At 44.0% G+C, this 20716-nt stretch overlaps 1 protein-coding gene across 1 annotated transcript in view; it reads right to left on the bottom strand.

Annotated features, from left to right (window-relative positions):
- FBRSL1 (fibrosin like 1) overlaps positions 1-20716 on the bottom strand; it is a gene marked incomplete at its 5' end in the record, with an annotated part of 531620 nt that overhangs the window by 14981 nt on the left and 495923 nt on the right. The window contains 8 exons of the mRNA XM_080629043.1: positions 67-105; positions 668-739; positions 4125-4220; positions 5160-5210; positions 7420-7634; positions 7818-7886; positions 11926-12179; positions 13734-14130. Coding sequence (XP_080485169.1) covers positions 67-105; positions 668-739; positions 4125-4220; positions 5160-5210; positions 7420-7634; positions 7818-7886; positions 11926-12179; positions 13734-14130 — 1193 coding nt within the window. The remainder of the gene's footprint in view (positions 1-66; positions 106-667; positions 740-4124; positions 4221-5159; positions 5211-7419; positions 7635-7817; positions 7887-11925; positions 12180-13733; positions 14131-20716) is intronic.

Raw genomic sequence — 20716 nt, 5'->3', positions numbered from 1 at the left:
TTTCAAAAACACATGCACAATATTTGAAATGTGTGTATATATATGTATATAAAATCCCCCACAAACCTTACTTACTCTTACTGGAGGCCTATAAGGGTCTGACACCTAGGGAAAACACAGAAATAAAACAATCAGCCTTTCTAAAACAAGCCAATATACCAGAAGGTGGAGAACTTCCTTCCTCTAAACAGCAAAAGCATTTAAAAAGCAATGTTCCAGAGAAGTCCCCTGTGACACAGGAAACCTAACAGGTTTAAAGAAGGCTTAAAACTTCTCTTTCATTCCTTGCACCAAACTCAGCAGAATTTTATGATAAACAAAGCAGCTTCATGCCAGCAACTGAACAGTGTGAGTGCTTTTCTGTACCTTATAATTATTCTGAAATGGAGCACATAAAACTACGCTCCAAGCAATGCTTAGGAGAAAAACCTTAGAGGGGGTTCCTGCCCCATTTCCCTCTGACCTTGAAAAAGTCAATACATCTCCCTGTATTCATGACCGGTGGAGGTTACTGTTGTCTCACCAGAAAAAGAAACTTCTGCCCTGACTGCTTGCTCCGAGTCTAGAAGGCAAATTTGCTCTCCAGCTGCTCTCTTTTTTATGAGCAACCACTGTGTTTACCATAAATCCAGATAAGCTGAAACGAAGGTTATATATTGTTGCCTACCCCTGGAGTCTTCTGCAGCAGTGTATGGTGGACTGTGCCTGGTCTACCTGCTACATCAATAGGGTTTGAAGTCTGAAAGGCAAGAATAGAGCGTGAATAATACTGTATCACACCAGTGGTACATTTAACATCTCTATCTGATGTTAATGGCATTAATTAGTCCATGTTTGTACTGTGCTTTGAACACGCATATTGCTACATTAGTGCTAAATGTTATCTCTTACTGACAGCCAACAGCATTTAACCACCATGTCATCTATTATTCTTTAGCAGCAGTAAGAGTATTACAGCAGCACCCCTAAGCCCCAATGAAATCACAACCCCATTGTGCTATGCAGTATGCAAGTAGATGGCAACAGACAGTCCCTGCCCCCCAAGCTTGTTCTTTAGACAAAACAGGCAGGCAGTAGGACAGAGAATGAGAGGTGGACTGACTCCCTCCATGTTTCAGGCAGCAACCAGTACAGCAGTCAGGAACGGAACAACTCAAGCATCCTAGTCCCATATTCCACCTACTGGACTGCAGCCCCTCTCCAACTGGGGCTAGATAACACAATGGCTAAAATGGCAACAGCCCATCTATTTGCTTTGACAAGGCAAAATGAGAAACCTTAGAAGGTGCTTGCGGGTCTTTTATAGCTTTGCATTGTTTATCCCATCATTTTCCAGCAAGAATTAAACACTGCATTGAATGAATCCCTGTTCCTCCTCCGGATCCCACCTGCTGCCCTGCCCTAGACGATCCCTAAGAACTTGTTCGTCTTCTCACTCTGGCATTCCTCCATCTCCCACTCCAAGAGCAACTGCAGCTGGTGCCTCCACACAGCTGAGTGCAGAGGGGTTAAACCTTATTCCCCAAGAGATTATTTCACTCACATTTTAGGTCAAATTACAGTAGATTTCAAACAGTCAAACTGTACAAGCCATGAATATAATCATGGAGGTGGGAAGAAAGATAGGCTTTAATTTGTCTAAAGCTACGTAACTTCCAGACTCATTAAAAAGAGAACTCGTGTGTGCAGGTAAGTCAATGAACGCCCCAGGCAGATCTGTGCTCTCAGGGGCTGTCTGACAGCTAGCTATATATAAGGTGGCAAATAAGTTACAGCTATCATACAAGCAAGAACTTTAAGATCACAACATGTTAATAGCATGGTGTCATCCTGTCCCTTTGTCCCCTGGAGAAAGATGTGAATGCTTCCTCCAGCAAAGTAAACTGAATACTTCTGACCTTTTCAAGTTCTTAGCTTGTGAGAAATGGCCTTCGGGACACTCACTGAGAAGTTTACCGTCAGCCTGGATTTATGTGTGGTGGATTTACATGCACAGCTGTAGGCAACTGACATGGGAAGGGGAAAAACAAAACCAAGACCTCTGCTTTGAAAAGCAAGAAGTGCAGGAGTCAGTGTGCCAAAACCACATCATCAGGTCTGTAGGGATTACAGAGGCTTTAGTCAAACAGCTTGGGAGGGAGAGAGCATGGAAAAATGAAGCAGTAATGATGACTAGAGTGGCTGTGCCTAGCTGTTCAGCTCTGTTTCCTCTAGGAAACTGGAAAATGATGTGCCAAAGTGGCAGATCAATTTTTCAACCCATCCCTCTTTTTTTCAAATGTTAGACTGCATCTAAACACAACACTGTACAGAGATCAAGTGATGGTAGTGATTAACCATGGCACCAGAGCATGACCTTGTGCTGCTTAAACTCAACCTAGCATATATTCTATATATCTATCATTAAAATGAATTAAAAGCTAGCTATAATTCAGCACTAAGAACTGTTTAAAAATGTAATGGGTCTCTTTCTTTCTCGCTATGTAACTGCTTCTCTTTGGTCTAATGGTATTTCGCAGTGAGATGGTATCTATAAAACTCTTTAATGAAGATGGAAACCAGAAGAACATGCTACCAGAAGCTCCTCATTAACAGTAAGTAGCCTTATGGAAAAACTGAAGCCTATCTTCACATCAGCAAAAAATTGCCAATTCCACCTTATCTGTGCAGCTCCTTTGCTTGGAAAGTCAAGCTCACATCCTGACACCTCAGGGTCTGTAGGGACTCCCTGGCACCCCTTGCAAGAATAGCAACAATTAACACTGTCAGACAACTCCATCAAGGGATAGCTACCTTCTGTCCCTCCTGCTCCCTCTGATTCGATGAAACTGCTCCTTTTCTATGCCTGTAGCTACTTCATACAGAACTTGTGTTGAAAAAAGCCATTTTAGAGACTGCTATTTGCAATGTATCCAGAAAATAAGGGATTTGACAGACACTGAGGAATACTCCAGCTTCCATTAAAAATATGAAGTGGGAAGGTTGCTAGAGGCCTTATTTGCAGCAGTTGCTAACTGCTGACTTTCACTGATGTCAGTGAGACTGCGGAGGGAAGCACACCCCACAGCCCTGCTCGGTGTGATTACAGAAATTGCCTTCCAAATGCAAACAGAAACAGCCTGGCTACAGTGCTGCTCCTTTTAGGCTTCTGACACAGCAGCAAAGCTCTATGGAAATGCAGCTCAAGATAAGAAATCTCTAAAATCACAGAATGTAAAGAAACCGAACACATCACCTTACAAATGGAGTAACTGCTCCATTTTCAAACAAATATTACATAGATACAATGCATATTTCTTGTTTGGAAAGATTTAACAGTTTCTGTACATTCAAAAATAGTTAATAAAAAGAACATGTCGGGGAGGGAAAAAAAAAAAGCAGTGCACACCACAGAATTTGTCAAAAATGGTGGTTATCATGGCAACATTTCCAAATGCCAATCAGTGCTAGTTATAATGATATGTTACAGTTGCAGTGCACCTTTCAAACACACTATCTCAAAGAAGCTTGCAGGCATTAATCAACCCTTATAAAACCCACTGCAAGATCAACTTTATAGATGAGGAAGCTGAGGAACAGAAGATTTAAGCGACTTGCCCAAGGTCAGACAGTGCTGGAGCTGGGAATAAAGATTCAGCTCCTTGAAATTGCTCTACCCGCTTACAGCAGTCTCTCCCTATTGTTCCCACACTTATACAGTCAATTTATCTTTTTTTTTGTTTCCTGGGAATAAACACAGTTTATCTTTGGCAATCTCAGACCATTAAATTTATAAAATTATTATAAATCATTTATAAATTAAAATTTATAAAACTCTTTGGTCTATTATTAGCTATAAATATTTCAATCAAATAATGCATTTGACTGTATGCTTCTCCTTCAGTTTCAGCTGACCTCGTGAGCGAACCACTATATCCTTTTCCAAGGAATGATCTGTAGTGCCAAGAGAAAATGCCTAAGTGTTGGCTGTTTTGTGCAGAGGATCCTCATAGGTCTGTCTGCAGGGTGCTCAGTTCCAACCCTGTGCTGCACTTGTGCTAGTTAGATCATGTGCTACAAAATTACCAGAGACACGACTCTGAATACAGTAAAAGAACAAAGCCTTCAGAAGAAGAAGTTTGTACCTTCGGTTGAAATGCTCCCTGAAGTGACCCAAAGGGACCTGAATGTGGAAGCATGGGTGGCATTCCAGGCATTGCTGGAGGATAGGTTGGAAAGAACTACAAAAGAAAAAGAGATGCTTATGTCACAGGACAACTTGAACAATAATGGAGGTAGGTGCCAACCCTGGCACACACAAAAATAGTACTGTGTTGAACGAGTGCCACGGTGAAAATACACACTGAATTTGCTTTCAAAATTTGTAAGAGCAAAGCCAAAACTTGGAAAATGCGCTCAACTGATGAATTTTCTAGATAGTGTTGAACAAGTGTGCCTTTAAAATTGGTGGACTATTGCAGGAAGCACAGAGCATTCATTCATCGGTTTCAGAGGAATCAGAATAATCTGGGTTTTACGTTCACTTCTTGTTAACTCTGCATTTTTCTGCAGTAGCAAACAAATTGACCCCGTTTTGAAATGTGCCCTGCTTTAATTGTCAAAGCAAAAAAGAACCACAAGATGCTGCATTGCACACTAACCACAGGCAACATGCACACCACCTTGTAGTTGTGTAGGCTGGGTTAAGTTTTGCTTAGGCCTCTCCTGAGCTCATACAGCAGTTTCACAAGTCCCAGAACATGTAGTTTTTGTGCTTTGAAGCAGTGGGGAGCACCAGGAAGAAACCACCAGTTTGACTTACTCCTGTGACCTGAGCAAAATCTTGTGAGAGAGCCATGCACTCCAGGCTGCGGCACTGTGAGAAGCACCAGCTGCAAAGATACTGCAATGACCACTGATTTAGCCATTTGTGCGCATTCCCTGCCATCCCAGGCACAGCAATATAGAGCTGCAGCAGCAAAAATGCATTAGGCAAAGACTAAAAAACAAAAAAATAAAGCCCAAAGAAAATTTTGTACCTTAAAAAAAAAAAAAATTCAAGACAGAAAAAGAGCTTTAGGAATGAATGAATCAAACCACTACCGATCAATTGAAAACAAGCAAAAGAAGGGCAAGCAGAACCATTAACAAAGACACCACCTACAAAGGTAAGCACTCACGTTGGAATGTCGAAAGTAAGGGTTGTCTAATTTGGGAGCGTACTTGTCAAACTGGAAAGAAAAGAGAAAAAAAGGAAACACGTGAGCCTGGTTTCAGTAGTAGTGGACACATCAGGACTTCAACACAGACAAATACCACGACCCATCTGTACAGCATTTAACAGAGCAGAGCTGACTGGTTATTCCATTCTCGCTCGCCAGGGAGCTGACTGATTTCCCAAAGCTAATGGAGACAGAAAGGTGCTAGCCCCTGGGTTGTGCTGGGTGCTGCCGAGCATCTCTGCAGAACCCTGTTTGCAGGGACTACATGAAGAGGATCCTTCACTATGAAGAGAGCAGTCTTGATAGCTGCAGTGCAGTGAAACACAGTGAAGTTCAGCTTCAGGTCCAGGTCTGGGACTTGCCCCTGGAACACTGAACTAGATCACACACTAGAACATAGGGAATACTTTCCACTAGACCTCAGCTTCTACTGTGGGGCAACCAATGCCAATTCCCCATTTCCTGAGTTCCTGTAAGCGCCAAAATTGTTTGGAATAGGGCTTAATTGCTCCGGATGCACAAGTCTCTCCATATTCCCCCAACCCCTGCAGAACAGAAGCACCCCAGAGAAAAGGTGATTGCTATAGTTTTCCCTTCCAGCATGGGGTTTTAACACCTCCATGTGTGCAGTCTGTGCCCCATATTTATTTTTATGACCATTTGTCCTGTACCACCTTGGAAACAAAACCAAAGCATATATACATTGCATTTTTGAACAGTATGTGCATTCTGCTGGGGAGGAGGGAGCGGGGAAAAGGCAGGGAAGGGAGCTGTAGGACCCCATGAAAAGCTGCTTATTTGGCAAGTCAGCTGCTGTTTCACACTCCTCTATGTGCAGGAGAGTAGATTTGTAATTTCATTAATTACAGTTATTACTGGAGCCATGTCCCCTCCAGTGTAAATACCATAAATTACCAAACACATGCAGCTGTAAATTTCAACACTCTTCTCTGGTGTTGGGATTAGCAGACCTGATCTAGTGGAATATAAGAAGATGTGAGTGAAATAAAACAAAGGAGCCTTGCAAGTTGTTTTTGGTATGAAGGCTGACATCAACAGGACAGGGGTGGGAGGGAATGGAGCTGTTCACAGGATCAGATATCACGATTCTTAAATAACAAAGGAGGTTTCTGAGGAAAGATTCAAGAGTGTTTTACACAGACCAAGAAGAGAAGGGAAGGTGTTTACACACGAGTACGTTGAGCAAACACCTGGGGCTGGATTTTGGGTGGATGATATTACTTCTAATTGTCTTGCTGCTAAGCAGATTACAACCCAAGAATGTCATCGGGCACTCAGCAGTGGGAAAGAAAAGTGAGAAACATTCTCCTCCTTGAATCCTTGGTAGTTCTTCCCAAATGCTGCTTTTGTTGTTACTCTTGGCTTTTGCTAGCCTTAGCAGAAGAGGGTTGTTTCCACATTTTGGACACAGTGTGAAACTGAGAGGGGGAAATAAGCTATATCTTGTTCTTTCAATTTCAGAAAGTAATTGCCAGAAATGGGGAGAGTGTGTTTTAAAGCACTGACAAAATCCATTTGTGGCAGACCTCTAACAATTCTGTAACAGCTGCAGCAAAGTCCCACTGTGTTACAAGCAAATTCAATGGTAAAACACTAACACTTATGACATGGCCAGGAGGATTTCTCCTGCAAGAAGAATCAGCCCACAGAAATTACTGCTTGTTGATGTAATCAAATAATAAATGCCAAAATTGATATAGATTAGGGAATTAGGAGGAAGAGGGACAAAACTCGTATTAGATGAGATGCTGCATTGGTGAGAGTAAGTACGGTCTGGGTGAGCAAGTATGGTCTGCCCCACAATCAACAGTTGTGGGGACTGTGTTTGGTACATCAGATGCCATTGATCTTGTGGTGTTTTGGTGTCATGGCACCTGGCTCTAGGAAAGGGAGAATAGAAATACACAGCAGGACACACAAAAAGGGAAACTAAAGGGACTCTGGACTTGTCTCACGGGTGTGCTAGCTGCTCATGGGTAGCAGTGTAGCAGACCCAGAGACTCAGCCTGGAGGCTCTGGATGGAAAAGGGGTCCCTTTGGGAGTGCTGGGCCTGTCTGTCCAGGCTTCCAGTCGGAAGGTCAGGGACAGCACGCCTGGCTGAAATGCAGAGGACTGGGTTTTGTCTGACAAGAGTGGGTTAGGCTTTTTGACCAGAGATGCTCTACTTATCCTCACATTTTGGGCTGGGGTACGCACCATGGGAGGTGCAGAGGGCGGCATGAGCGGCGTCTGGGGCAAGCTGGATGGAAAAGGAGTGAATGTGTGCTGGTGGGTGTGTTGGTGCTGATGCGTGTGTTGGTGCTGGTGAAACTCCGCTCTCAGCAGCGGCACCGGGCCAAGTGAGGCAGCGGCCCGGTCCGAACTCTGAACCAAAAACCGGTTGTTCAGCTCTTGCCTGAGCAGTTCGTGATCTAGAGGAGAGAGAGAGAGAAAAAAAAAAGACACAGAGGCCCGTGGGCCCGTGAGTACCACAAAGACGGAGGAGAAAGAGTCAATATTCACCTGGCATTCCCTGTTTCTGCAGGTCATGCTGTGGTGGTTTTCTACGTGAGGACTCATTGGTGGAGGTAAGAGAGATGCCTGTGACAAAGTACCAATCAGAATCCCCGAATGAGGCTGGCAATACATGATTGGTTGGTTGAATGATATCAACAGGCTGGTATCTAAAGACAAGAGAGAACACCATGAGTCATCACAGCAGAAAACATCATGGGGGCTCAGCAAGCACCGCCCGCCGCCCCCCAACCCGCCCCCCGCGCGGCTCCCAAAGGATGCTCCTCCTCCTCCTCCCTGGCGCCTGCCAGCCAATGGCTCCGAGGTGCCTCCGGGAATGGACCTTGCAGGCCCAGCCTTGTGGCCACGGTGGCCTGACCTTCCCACACCAGCGAGATGCTGGGGAGTGCCCTTGAGGACAATGGCTCGCTTTAAAGTGAGTAATACTGACCTGTTTCCTTTGGAGGTGTGAGAGGCAGAAGCACACATGTACACTGAAAACGGATGGTGGCCTAATGCGTGTGTTAAACTCTAATATATGTACTTAAAGAGGTGAAATTGTGACAAGATCTACAATGCAGTGACATAACCATGGATTTGGGTGGCTGGAAACTAGATGCTTGGCCTGTACCATCCTCCCCCTTCTCAGCCCCAGGACATGCACACAGTGATCAAGAACATCCATCCTACAAATTGAGGCCTTCTTTGGGGTTTTTTGAGAGTCTAAATACTAAGAAGTCCTTTCCTAAATGTCTAACAGGTTATCATCATCATTTTTTATCTTTGCCTCCAGGCTTTTCTCCTATGAGAAAATATGGAGGAGGATCATTGGGGAGAGGAGAAACATTGAACTGGCTCAGGGTTGCAACAACTGCAGAAACAAAATTACATGTGGCCTCTTCTCAGCATCTTCCTGTGGAAGAAAAACCTGCACTGAATTTGATGTGGTTTAGGGCAGTGGAAGATACCAGCACTTCAGAAATGATAGAAATGATGTGACTGAAGACAGTAAGGACAAATTCCAAAGTCCACTTCCCCAGAATGTTGGCTGGTATCAATTAAATCCATCTGTGCTTTTGCCTAAGAACTTCAAACAAGAATCAGCACCCAATGTGTTATATATTTTCTAAGCTAAGAGTAACCTCTGTCACCAGCTGTGGATGACATCCACCCAGTCCTGACTGACCTACTTGCTTCTAAATTTACATGAATACACTTGTTTCAGTATAACACCCCTTTTTAAACTACAGCACTGAATATAAAAGGGGTGAAAGAACACATGCCCTTTGAAGTTTTATTTCATGTTCTACAGGCATTTCTTTTACTTAAATTTTCTAGAATAACATTAGAAATGTCTAAATCAATCACCTTCTGAAGTGACACAGTTAAGATTTATAAAAACAGGCACTCTGATGGGGAACTTCAAGGTCTCTACTACCACTTAGAAGCCTACATCTTATTAAAAGTAACTTCTGAAAGCAAATTTTAGGTGCTTTTCAGTAATACATGTACTGCTAAAAGCAACTACTGTGTACTGCTACAATCTTTAAAATAATTAATATAAAAGCAGAATGTTCATAGGCTCGTGACACTAAAGCCTAAGGCACTGGAGAAAAAGAGCCTAAATGGAGCAAGCAAACAAGAAAAAATAGTAACTAGGCTTGAAAGCACTTAGGTCCAAACCCTAACCTCTTTAAAGAATATGAGTATTATTTCATATATGTGTGTGTTTATGCTTTTAAATCTGGCATGACTTAAAGAAACTGAATCCTTCTGTTAGCATCAAGATAATCCACTTTTCTGGAGGGAGAGATAAAAGCGAGCTGGCACTTGTAAGTGCTCTGATATCCAATTTCTTTAAGAGACTTGAAGTCAGACTGAGAGACTTGCAGCTGGCTCCAGCCTATAGCCCTGTACCACAACTCTGGCCTTTGTCAGGAGAAGAAAAGGCCTGGAGATGTTCGGAGAAGCAGTGTGGCCCTTGGAGAGGTGGCTGCTTCATAGTAAGGATGGGACTGCACCATAATAACCAGCTCTGTGAGGGGCTCTGGGCAATGTCAAGATCAGAACTGAGCTGTTGTGCCTGCCAGTGATGCCTTGTCCACCAGGTCTGGCTCTGTAATAACACAACTGGGAGCAGAGCAACTGAGCAGCCCTTTGAATGTCCAAACACTACTGCTCTGTGTACACACATGAGGTGGGCACAGCAGAAAAAGATCAACCCTGCTAATGTTGCTAGGTATCCTCATGTGCAGAAGACAAGACACTGAGACCGCTGTTTCCTCTGTGTATCCTATATGAGGGCCAGTCTCAGTGCCCTTGAGCAGAGGGCAGCAGCCCACACAGGAGTTGCTCCTAAGTTACTTGTATAAACTTTAGGTTTCAAAGGGAAGAAATGCCACCAGAAGTACACTCCTGTTATTCAAAGACCTGAATCTGAATCAGTGAATGCAGAAGCTCTGAGCCCTGCTTCTCCTCTTGGTAACACCACCAAGTGTGCCAAAGTAAATTTAAAGGAAGAGCACATTTTCCTCCAAACTGGGGGGAGAAAAGGTGACAATAAGGAGACTTCAAAGGGCCACAGCCTCTCCTGATGGCTTTTCTAAGCTGCGCTTTTACTGAGCACACAGGCACTCAAATGGCACAGCAAGGACTATGCTGCTAGCGGCAGTTGGATCCTAGCTCTTCAGGGCTGCTTAGCAATATTGTTTGCTTTTAAGAAACTTTTATGGGAATGACAACAGAAGCTCCTGGCTCTGCAGCACTCGGTATTGATTTTATGATGTGCCAGTTTGCAGGCATTTCATATAATGCAGACAAGAGGCATTTCACTGTCTGCAGGGTTAGACGCCCAGACCTTTCTCTCCACTAACTTAGGCTTCTTCTGCTTAAATTGCAGGAGAAATCCTTTTAGTAGGAGCAAGACTGTTACCGTTTCCTGGCAAGCTGCTGAATGTGAATAGGTCACTTGATCTTGCACCTCCTGAAGTTAATGGTGAAAACATACTTGCTTTCAGTGACTGCAATATTACGCTTTTAGTGAGCGTACTGCTATTTCCTTTTGCAGTACTTTCAAAGCCTCCATCACAGTAGTCCTTTGCCTTAAACAGGGGAAGCAATGAATAGGTCTCCCACAGTGCTGCCAACATCTTCCCAGCCATGTGGTTGAAATTCTAGATGGTGCCAGGGCCTGTGAAAGCCAGCAGCTTTGGCCTATGTGGTCCTGTTTCTGGCTGGAACTCCAAGCACTTCAGTCTATCAACATTCTGAGAGCTCGCTTTGGACCAATTCACATACTTCTTTCATTTAAAGAAGCAGTTATAAATAACGGGACATTATTTAGCTCCTGGGACAAAAAAAAGGGGATGCAAGGCCATCACGTTTTTCCGCAGCAAATCTGCCCTCTCCTTATTCCTTTAACTGGCTTCATAGGAAACAAGCGAAATGCTTGTCCTGTTTAAATCCCTGCTGAGTTAGTTGTGGAGTCAAATGCCAGATCAAAAGGAGGCCCCAGCAAGTCAAAGCTGCAGGGAAGTCTCCAGCTGCCAGGGTCTCTTCCAGGGACAGCTGTAGGCTAATGGATAAGCTATAAACAGGGCATTTAGGGCAGAAGTGACAATAGAATAGAGGCCAGGGTGAACAAAGGAAACGTTTTTAAAGGGCACAAAGATAGTGAGAGCTGAACAGCGGAGCCTGTCAGCTTGTCTCTGCCTCAGACAGAGAGGCCGCAGAGCCACAGGCACACAGAGACTTTGTGCTGCCTCAGGCAGAGGATCCTGCTCTGCCAGCAGGATGTGCTGCTTGTCTAAGGTGGGAATAGATGTTCAGTTACAACAGCTTTTTGGCATGATTAGAAAGTTTTTTCAAGTAATTTCTAACAGCAGAGCTTTCATTAGTGGGGACAAAGAAAGGGAGAATGGAAAACCGTGCATCAGTCCTTTCTTAACATGAAAAATGCCTAATGACTGTAGAATGTCACAGTGTTTTGAGACTTCTTACAGGAAGCTATAGTGCTGTCTCTATACAATCTCTCATCTGGTAAAGCATGTCCAGGTCTCCTACTTGTTTCACAAGCACTCACAGTTCCAGCACACACACTGCCTGCAGAGGGGTCTGTGTCACTATATTTTACCTGCCCACCAGATAGCCCATCTCTCAACACCCTCTAGTACATGCACAGCAGATGAGCCCTGGAAGAAGGGAACCTACCTGCAGGGTGACCTGGTATCACGAGGCTGTTGGTAGGTAACGCTGGTGGAGGTGGCAGCGTAGGTGGGGTGGCGAACATGGCCGGATGGTGCTGGTGCTGGGTCTGCGATCTGAGAGAGAAGTGCGAGGTAGCAAGATTAGAGATGGAGAGGGGCAGAGCTGGGCCGGAAGAATGGTGTGGAGGAATCTGGGGCGACAAGGGAAGGTGCTTCGGGAGGCTGATGCTTGTTGCACTGCTAGCACTGCTGCTCCGGCTGCAGAGAGAAAAAGATGGGGGGAAGAGAGGGAAGAGAGAAAGACAGACAGTGTGTTACAAGACCGAAACAGTGCAAGAAATGTACCACCAGAAACAACACAACAATGCAACCCTGACCTCTCCAAGCTTATGTTTTTGTTTTTCATAATGGCAGTGGTGACGTTAACAAATCTCAGTGAACTTCTCCAACAGGGCAGGACGGGGCTTGGGATCTCCATAGTGACATTTCCTCTGGTGCTTGAACAAGTTACAATCCTCAGAGCTATCTATGAGATAATGATGAAGGCCACAGAGGCAGCTGAATTTTCCACCTTTATTTAGCCTCTAATGACCTTGCAGTGGCCATGTGCGTCCTTGTGATCATATGACGCAATTACTTCAATTCCTTTTTCTATGGCTCTGGGTACACACAGTCACATAGTGCGAGTGACTTTGGGAATGTTGCATCTGCTGTGCATACTGTGCAGTTATATTCACAAGCATGCAAACACACACCATCTTAATAATTTTTTCTTATAATAATCTTGTATTTTACATCTTCTTCTGTTATTATTATTACTCCACTGTGAGTGACTGAAGTTTTTCTGGGGTGAAAGGCACAACCACTGCAGTTATTGTTCAGTGTAATTCCCACCACATCAATTAGTTGTTGCCATCTAAACCTCTGACATATCTTGAATAGTTTGCAATATTATTAATCATTTTTTTTGTGATGACATTTACAGGGTAAAACCACAACAGAGCTTAAGTATGCAGGATACTATGAAATACACATTAATGGCAGCTCTCCATTCAAATTATGACTCTTGTGTGGCCAAATATTATGTTTGAAATCAGTTTTTCCCTCTTGTTTAAACTAGCCTGGTTCTGGTTTGGGAGGCAAGGTATGTTTTCTGTACCAGCATAAAGACCTTTGACTGGCTAAACTCTTTTCTCCAGAAACATTTTATCCATACCATTTTCACCCATCCTACTTACTGGATGGAGGCAATTTAAACAGTGAAGCTAAGCCTCCTTCTACATCTGAACGTGTCAGATTGAAGCAGATTTCTCAGCCTACACGGAAGCCCTGTTCTAAGGGACACAGCATTTTTCAATATAGATATCCCTCTTTTGATGCTGGTGAACAAAAAATCCCTGTGATAACCATGAACAAACCTACTTCAATGGAAATCCTTCTTAATGTGGAACAAGGGAATTGCTCAAACTCTAACCACCTTCAATTTCTAAGGCAAGAACTGGTCAGCTCAGACAAGACACTGTGAAACTCCACTGGAAACTGGACAATAAAGGTGCAACCTTAACCATGTGTAACCTCGGTTACAGATGCCTTTTCCCTAGAAAGGCAGAATTTATCACCACGTTCCAAACAGTTACCCACCACTGCTGGAAAATCCAACCTGTGGAGTCAGAAAGTCCGGTATCTAAAACCTGCAGCATCTTACACAGACAGAGTGCTTGTCTTGCCTCTCAGCAATTTCTAACCCATTTGAAACAAGCTGTAGCCCAGCAATAGGACAGGCTAGATGACATGAGTATCCCTTTCCCATACCTGATATTATTGAGTCCGTTGTGGGCCACCTGGTGATGCACTTGGTAGTTGAGAGGTGGAGGGATGTGACTCGGAGGCTGGGTCCGAAGCTCAGGTATTAACTGAGGCTGCGACTGCGGCCGAGGTTGAGGTTGTGACTGTGGCCGAGGCTGCGGCTGAGGCGTGAGCCTTGGTGGTGCTGGTGCTGAAATCACTGGCTCCTTCTTCAACAGTGGGCTTGCTCTGGCACTTGACGTGGGCGCTGAGGAAGTAGAAGTCACAACGGCAGCTACTGGCTGGGGGCTGGGGATAGGCAGGGCGAAGGGCACGTCGGTGCTCAGTTCCCGGCTCCGCTCTAGCCCAGACACCTTTGGGACATTGGCTGCTTTTGCTTCTGGCTTGTCATTCAAGGTGGGACCTTAGAGAGCAACGAGAAAAAGAACGAAGCGCATGCTGAAAGATCTGTGTTTGTTTCTCTGCTTTGGTAGAACATATGCCTGAGAAAAAAACAAGTCATGTTTCAGCTCGTGGGAGCATCGTGGGAGCACTGCTGCTACAAGATGGATGTGTGTGTCTGTCCTTCTGCTGTCCTTGACTGGCTGGTCTACAGTACTCATTAGTGTGTGTGTGTAAGAGACTTAGTTGTCATTAAACGAATGCACTCATACAACGAATATACAGCTCTATGACTTCTACAGAGTCCCAAGGTTACGTACAGTAGGAGTGTGAACCTATCTCAAGTTACTGCTACAGTATTTCCTGCTCAATCCAAGTTTTAAGGCTGATAATGAGCTCACAAACACAAGCCTGATCATGAAGACATTTCATTTCTCAACACTCTTTCAAGATAATCTACACTGTGTTTAGGCTCAACTCCAGCTACAACACGCTGAGACCCAAGCACTAATCATTCATGATAATCCCATGTGGCTTCTAGGGAGGAGGCTACCTGGAATCTTTGTGTAGAGAAGGATGGGATAGTTCTGCAGCAAAGCCACATCACTGCTGCTCCCTGGCCACATGCTTGCTTGGAAGAATGGAACAGAGAAGGCTGGAAATATCCAGTCAGAAGTGCAGTGAGCAGCCAGGTGTAGTCCTGCTCACCCTAAGTATTGCACATGCCTGTATGCACAGCATACCAAAACTATCAGGAATGCTGCAACCTTGCAAAATGCACCTACAGTGAGAATTCCATATGGAATTACTCAGTCTACAATGCCAAGTATTTCCTTTTTTTTTTTTTTTTTTCAAATTAAGCTAAACAAAGCAGCCCAAAGGGCTGGAAAGAAAATGAACATGATTCAGCTCCCACTGTGACTCCCTTTTTGACATTATCTGTGTGTCCTTATGTGCACAAATACCTGCAATTACAAGACAAGCTGTTCATGGGTTACAAGAACTAGCATTGTTTCACATGCATACATCCCACTGCACACACAACACTTCAATCTGACTTTTAGGATACATACTTCTATTGTCCACCAAAATGTGTTGGGGGCTGTTTGCACTTATAGCTGGCTTGCAGACATGCAAGAGATGCTACCTACACTCATTAACATGCTCCCAACACCCTCACGAACAAATTCCACCTTTGAAATTTTCCCTTCTCATCAAAGGATTGAGACAGTTCCTGATGTAGGAGGTGTGGAAATAACAGACAACACACACCATGGGCTAATTCTGGCCGTGCAGATGCTCTAACCAGGCGTTTGTGAACACAGCCTATGTGAGGCCAAGAGTCATCACTGTTGCCGCTTGGGTGACTTGAACACCACCCTGCTGGTGTTAGGTGAGAGGAGGACAGGGATCAATCAGAACCTGTAGCACAACCGCTCGCCTTCTGTACAGAAAATGCCTGCGTGGTGATGGCATCTCCTTCCTTGAGATGAAAGGCAGTTTCTCACAGTGCAGCTGGCTCTGCTTGCACACTCACCATTGCACCATTTCCTTCATCAATCAATCAATCAATTAATAAATCTGTATAAATTTGGAATGTGAAAAAAGAATGAATGGAAACATATGAACTGCATTTACCAGTTAAAGGCGGCTGAGGACTTATGGCCTGAAACTCACAAATAACAGGAGCAGAAGTCTTTCCAAACACCAGCACTTTGGCTGGCCACAAGTATGATCAACCCTGTACTTTCCAGCACCTTATGCGTCTTCACAGGTTTGACACAATGTCTGGAGGTCCTAAATTATTCCCTACAACAAATATAAGGCTAACTCTTGTTTCAGTGAATGTCTTTTTCAAATACAAGATCATGAATCACAGGTACCCTGGTCTTGAGATGTACCCAGGCTTGGTTCCAATGTTATTTAAGGTGTCAAAGAATTTATTTCTAAAATAGATTTCTCTTGTGCACCATTATTTTTTATAATGCCACCTATGTTTGTAAATTTTCCTCAACTGAAAAATTACCATTGACTAGCCAAGTCAGGAATCCTCACACTGGGCATTTTAGAGGCCCAGTGTAGATCCCTCTGTTTTTCAGGAGCTTCCCATGAAAAGCAATTGTGTTTCATTCCTGTTTCATCCATAGGTTTCCCAAGAGCCTGGAATTTAGCCCGGCAGTAGGATAAAGATGACATGAGTATTGCTTTCCCATGCCTGATACTATTGAGTCTGTTGTGGGCCACTGGTGGAGCACTTGGTAGTTGAGAGGTGGATCCCACAGCTGTAGATCCCACTGTTTTTCAGAAGCTACCCATTAAAAGCAATTTGGTTTCATTCCTGATTCATTCATAAGTTTCCTGAGAGCCTATTAGTTTTTTCCATCCAACAGGCCTCCTACAGTTAAACTTATTGTGTAATTATAGACAATGTAGACTACTGGTATATATTCAAAACACACTGGCACCACAAAAGTTAGTTGAGTATAAAATCAATTAGATCCAAAACAAATCAATGAAGTCCTGCATTAAAAGCAGCTGTTTAACCAGTGTTATGTACAACTATTGATTCCCTGTGGTTTCTGCATTAGTTTTCATTTGCAATTTTCTCCAAGCAAAAGCTCATGCTCCCATGCTGACTGCACTGACCAGCCAGCCTGGTTGTATGAGTTGGTACTATGGTTACTGACTGATTTTTGCTGCTAACTTGCATCTCTCAGGTTGCAGTACTGAAATTTTCCTGTGTTTCATTCTTGACAACAGTGAAAATATCCCAGTGCCTTTCCCCCCCCTCTGGAAAAGCTACAGGCATGAGTGTGTGTATCTTCTTTTTGTAGCCACACTGAACAAAAGCCGAAGCAGTGAGAAGGGAAAGATACAGTGTGAATTCACAGGCAAGCATGGAGAAGCATGTGAGAGACAGCAAAATCCCCAAGCCACCGCAGCCACCACACAGGAAGGATGGTGGGTGAATCCTGGTGTTTTGGTGACTTTGCTGTTTCATCTTCTGATGGCTGTGGTGCAATACAAGAGAGAGAAGCTGCTTCATGTGGCTGGCTTGAGGGTGAACTGCAATAGGTGAAGGGAAGGGAATCACGTGAACAAAGGCAGGACAAGCTTTTTTCTTTGACACTTCTATTAACACTTACTCCTGCCTGTTCAGTGCCTGTTTCCAACACCACTCAGTAGCTAACCATACCCAAGAGGAGTACTTTTCCTGTGCAACCAAAGAAACAACAAATTTTGAAGGCTATAATTACCTTAGGGTTTCTTAGGTACTTAACAAGATCCTTATCGTGATACTTATCACAAAAATCTCCACTTCAAGACTTTCGTTTCCATTCACATGGAAGTCTCTGAGCTACCTTCCCTGAAATCCCTCAACCAGTTAATTTTAATGATTTTAGTAAGAGATGTTGACCATTTTGGTCATGATCTCAACCGTTGCAGTTTCTCTGTAGGATGCTCAACTATCCCTCCTATAGGAACTATACTTTTGCATGCCCAAGTTCCTTCCAATTGACCGGGCTGACTGCTGACCACATATGGAAATATCCCAAGGAAAGAAATCAAATATTCATTTTTGTGCATGCTAGATCAGGTTTCATCAAGATCCTTTCAGGGATTTCTGTACTTTGGCTCATCTAGCCCTTCTGCGCAGACGAAGTTGAAGCACAACTGCCCCAACAAACGCACAGGCCCATCAAACCACACCTAAATGGTCTAGAGGTAAAAATGTGTTTATTTTCACTAAGTCCTAGAGTAATTTTCGTGCTTAATGATAACAGGCTGAGCCAATTTGCCTAAGACTTGACAGTCAGCTCCAATAATTCAACCTTAATTAAACCTGAACGCATGTCAGTTCAGCTCATCCCTTCACAGGAAATCTGACATTTGCAATGATTCATGTTTCAGCCATGCTATGGGAAGGCTGGATCACATCTGCCGTTCTCCACCATGCAGAGCGCTACCCCTTTTCAGCATGCCAACTTTGTTTATTTTCTAACCAAACACTTTGGACTTCTTCCATTGAGAGGTTTTCTTAAATGAGCAGACAGTGAAACATGTCTTGATCTCACAGGGATGAATGATGACCGGGAGAGACAGGGAAGAAAGGGCTGAAACTGCTCTAACAAAAAACATAACAACAACCTGGGATTAGTAATTCCTGCCTCCTTGATTGACTGATTCTTCATTTGGAGTGTTGCAAAGTTTTAACCTCCCTGTATCTTGGGCTACATCCCATTCTGATTTAACCTGGTAAAGATGAAAACCTTTAGCAACTTTTAAAAGCACAGAGATCTTCAGCTACTGCTGCTGTACATCTGTAAAAACAAGAGGTTTTACAGTGAAGTGTAAGGGAAATGCCAACGTCGACTACAGTTGAATTTGCTGCTAAAAGCGTGTTTCAAAAGGAGTTACCTGAACCTGAAAGACCATCAGCACAGTTCCAACATGAACCTTTTGAATTCAGAATCTGTGATTGGAATAAACATGCGCTGCCCATCCCCATGGCTGCACAGAGTGACATGCTTGCCAGGGTATAACTACACAGCATTACAGGCTAAATACAACACAGAAAGTCCCAGACACAAATTAAACCTTTCTGTTACAGGAATTTGCTTTCAAGCTGATTAACAGCAGCTCAAGTGCAAGGGATTAAACATGTAAAGGCTGCTTTGAGAACTCCAATAAGCAGTTACTGTGTTATACAAACAGTACTTAGGGCACCATCAGTTCCAGCCCTGCCTCTTGCTCTTTGCAAGCTGCTGGTTGCTGCTGAAAGGGGACTGTCAACACACATACAATGTGATTGGAAATAATCTAATCTTGCTTGCAGGCCTTTCTTTTGTCTCTTGAAAAAAAGAAAAGTGGAGTCATTCAGATGTCTTTCTGCAGTCTCCCTCGTTGTATTCAAACAGCAAGGGTGATGGGGTGACGTGAGAAAGAAATTCCACTCCTACATCCATCAATGACATCTTTACCAATGGCAATTTCCCAAGAAATGCAACAACCACCATCTGCAGCCTATCTATCCACCCTGTACACATCCTTGAAAACAGACACAGGCCAGGCTGGCTGTGATGAACCCTGCTCCATTATTAGAATTCCAGCAAGAAACACTGCAAAAGCATCACCACAGGAATTACAACGACGTATGTGGCAAGAAGCTGAGTATTTCAAAGTTGGCTGATGAGTCCCAGAGACGAGTTTTGAACCATCAGCACAGGGAATGAGTACAGAAGAGCACGATTTTACAGCAAATTACTACAGGAGTGTATTCAGTGAAAGCCAATAAACCTTCTTTTTTAAAAAATGGAGCTTTTAGAGTGCTGCATAATGTATTGTGGATATGCAACATATATAAGCACAAGAAAGAATGAAGCATTTTGCATTGGCAATGATAGTACTGACACTGGTAGAGTGCTTACAAGTGAAAATCAATATCTAAGTGCTAATTCTTTATCCCTAGCTGGCTTTTGCTTTTATATAGATCACTTTTTCATTGCATTTTAGGAGGGAAGTACTACTTAAGACATGAGACAATTAGCTTGGCCTGCAAAGGTAAGGCAAGCAGAGCTACAACACAGAAGCTACCCAATATGTGGGACACCGAGTTCCTCCACCTATTTTAATGCAAAACACATTAAGATAAGAAATAAGACTTGGGACTTGTACACAAAACCGCTGTCTGGAAGGCTCCATAGTGTGCAACATGAACCATTGTTAACATTAATAGTGAAGCAAAGGCCAAATTTCCATCGTGACAGCAGTGTACTGCACACGTTAGGTTGTGTCAAATAAACGTTCTCCTGCGATGAGGTCTCCTCAAAATGTCACAGGCCTGTGGTGGATGTTCCACAAGTAACTGCAGTGTTTCTTCACAGAGGAAAGTAAGCTGAGAGTAAGCACAAACCCTCATGCCTGGTCTGGGACCCGTGCTGCCGGGCGCAGCGCCCGCATGGAGGGAGCAGGGCTTTGTCCATGGCTTTCAGTGGGAGCTCCTCCGCAACCCGGTTTGGATCCAGCCCCTATCACTCAGTTCATTTGTACAGAGCTGTCCGTCAAGTCAAATCGTCTTGCTGCAATCTGAAACACCCTCCGAACAGCTGCCACTATCAATTACTCTCCCAGACAGCCTTGACTATCAGGAAGAGAACTGGAGCGAGCACTTGCCAGTTTTAATAAACTGTGTTGCCCAAGTCATTTAACCTGCTAGATTGCTGTACGCTGGGGCTGTAACAAGCCTTCAGCTTTTCAACCCAGATGAAAGCAACGGTAGCAAAAAGCTGTCAGCTTGGTCCTCAGAATTAACATCCAAGGGTGCCTTTCCCCCCCCCTCCTTTCTGAAGCACCCAAGTTTAGTAGTAAAATATCTTCAACTCATTTTCATAAAGTCATGACAAGGAAAGCATCTCACATGTTTAACACAAAGCCAGCAAACCCAAGACTGAAGGCTGACATCCTCCACGAGCTTCATGTTGGGAGCACACAGAGAGATCTCCTCTCTTCCCTCACACCCGTGTAGGCACTCCCCAGCATCAGCTCTATCCATGGTCACCACCACCCCAGTGATGCTGATGCAGCCAAGGGCTTTCAGTTCAGCTCCC

This window comes from Psittacula echo, assembly GCF_963264785.1.
Source record: "Psittacula echo genome assembly, chromosome: 13".
NCBI lineage: Eukaryota > Metazoa > Chordata > Aves > Psittaciformes > Psittacidae > Psittacula > Psittacula echo.
The sequence above is the reverse complement of the archived record's forward strand: the minus strand, read 5'-3'. Positions and strand labels throughout refer to the sequence as shown.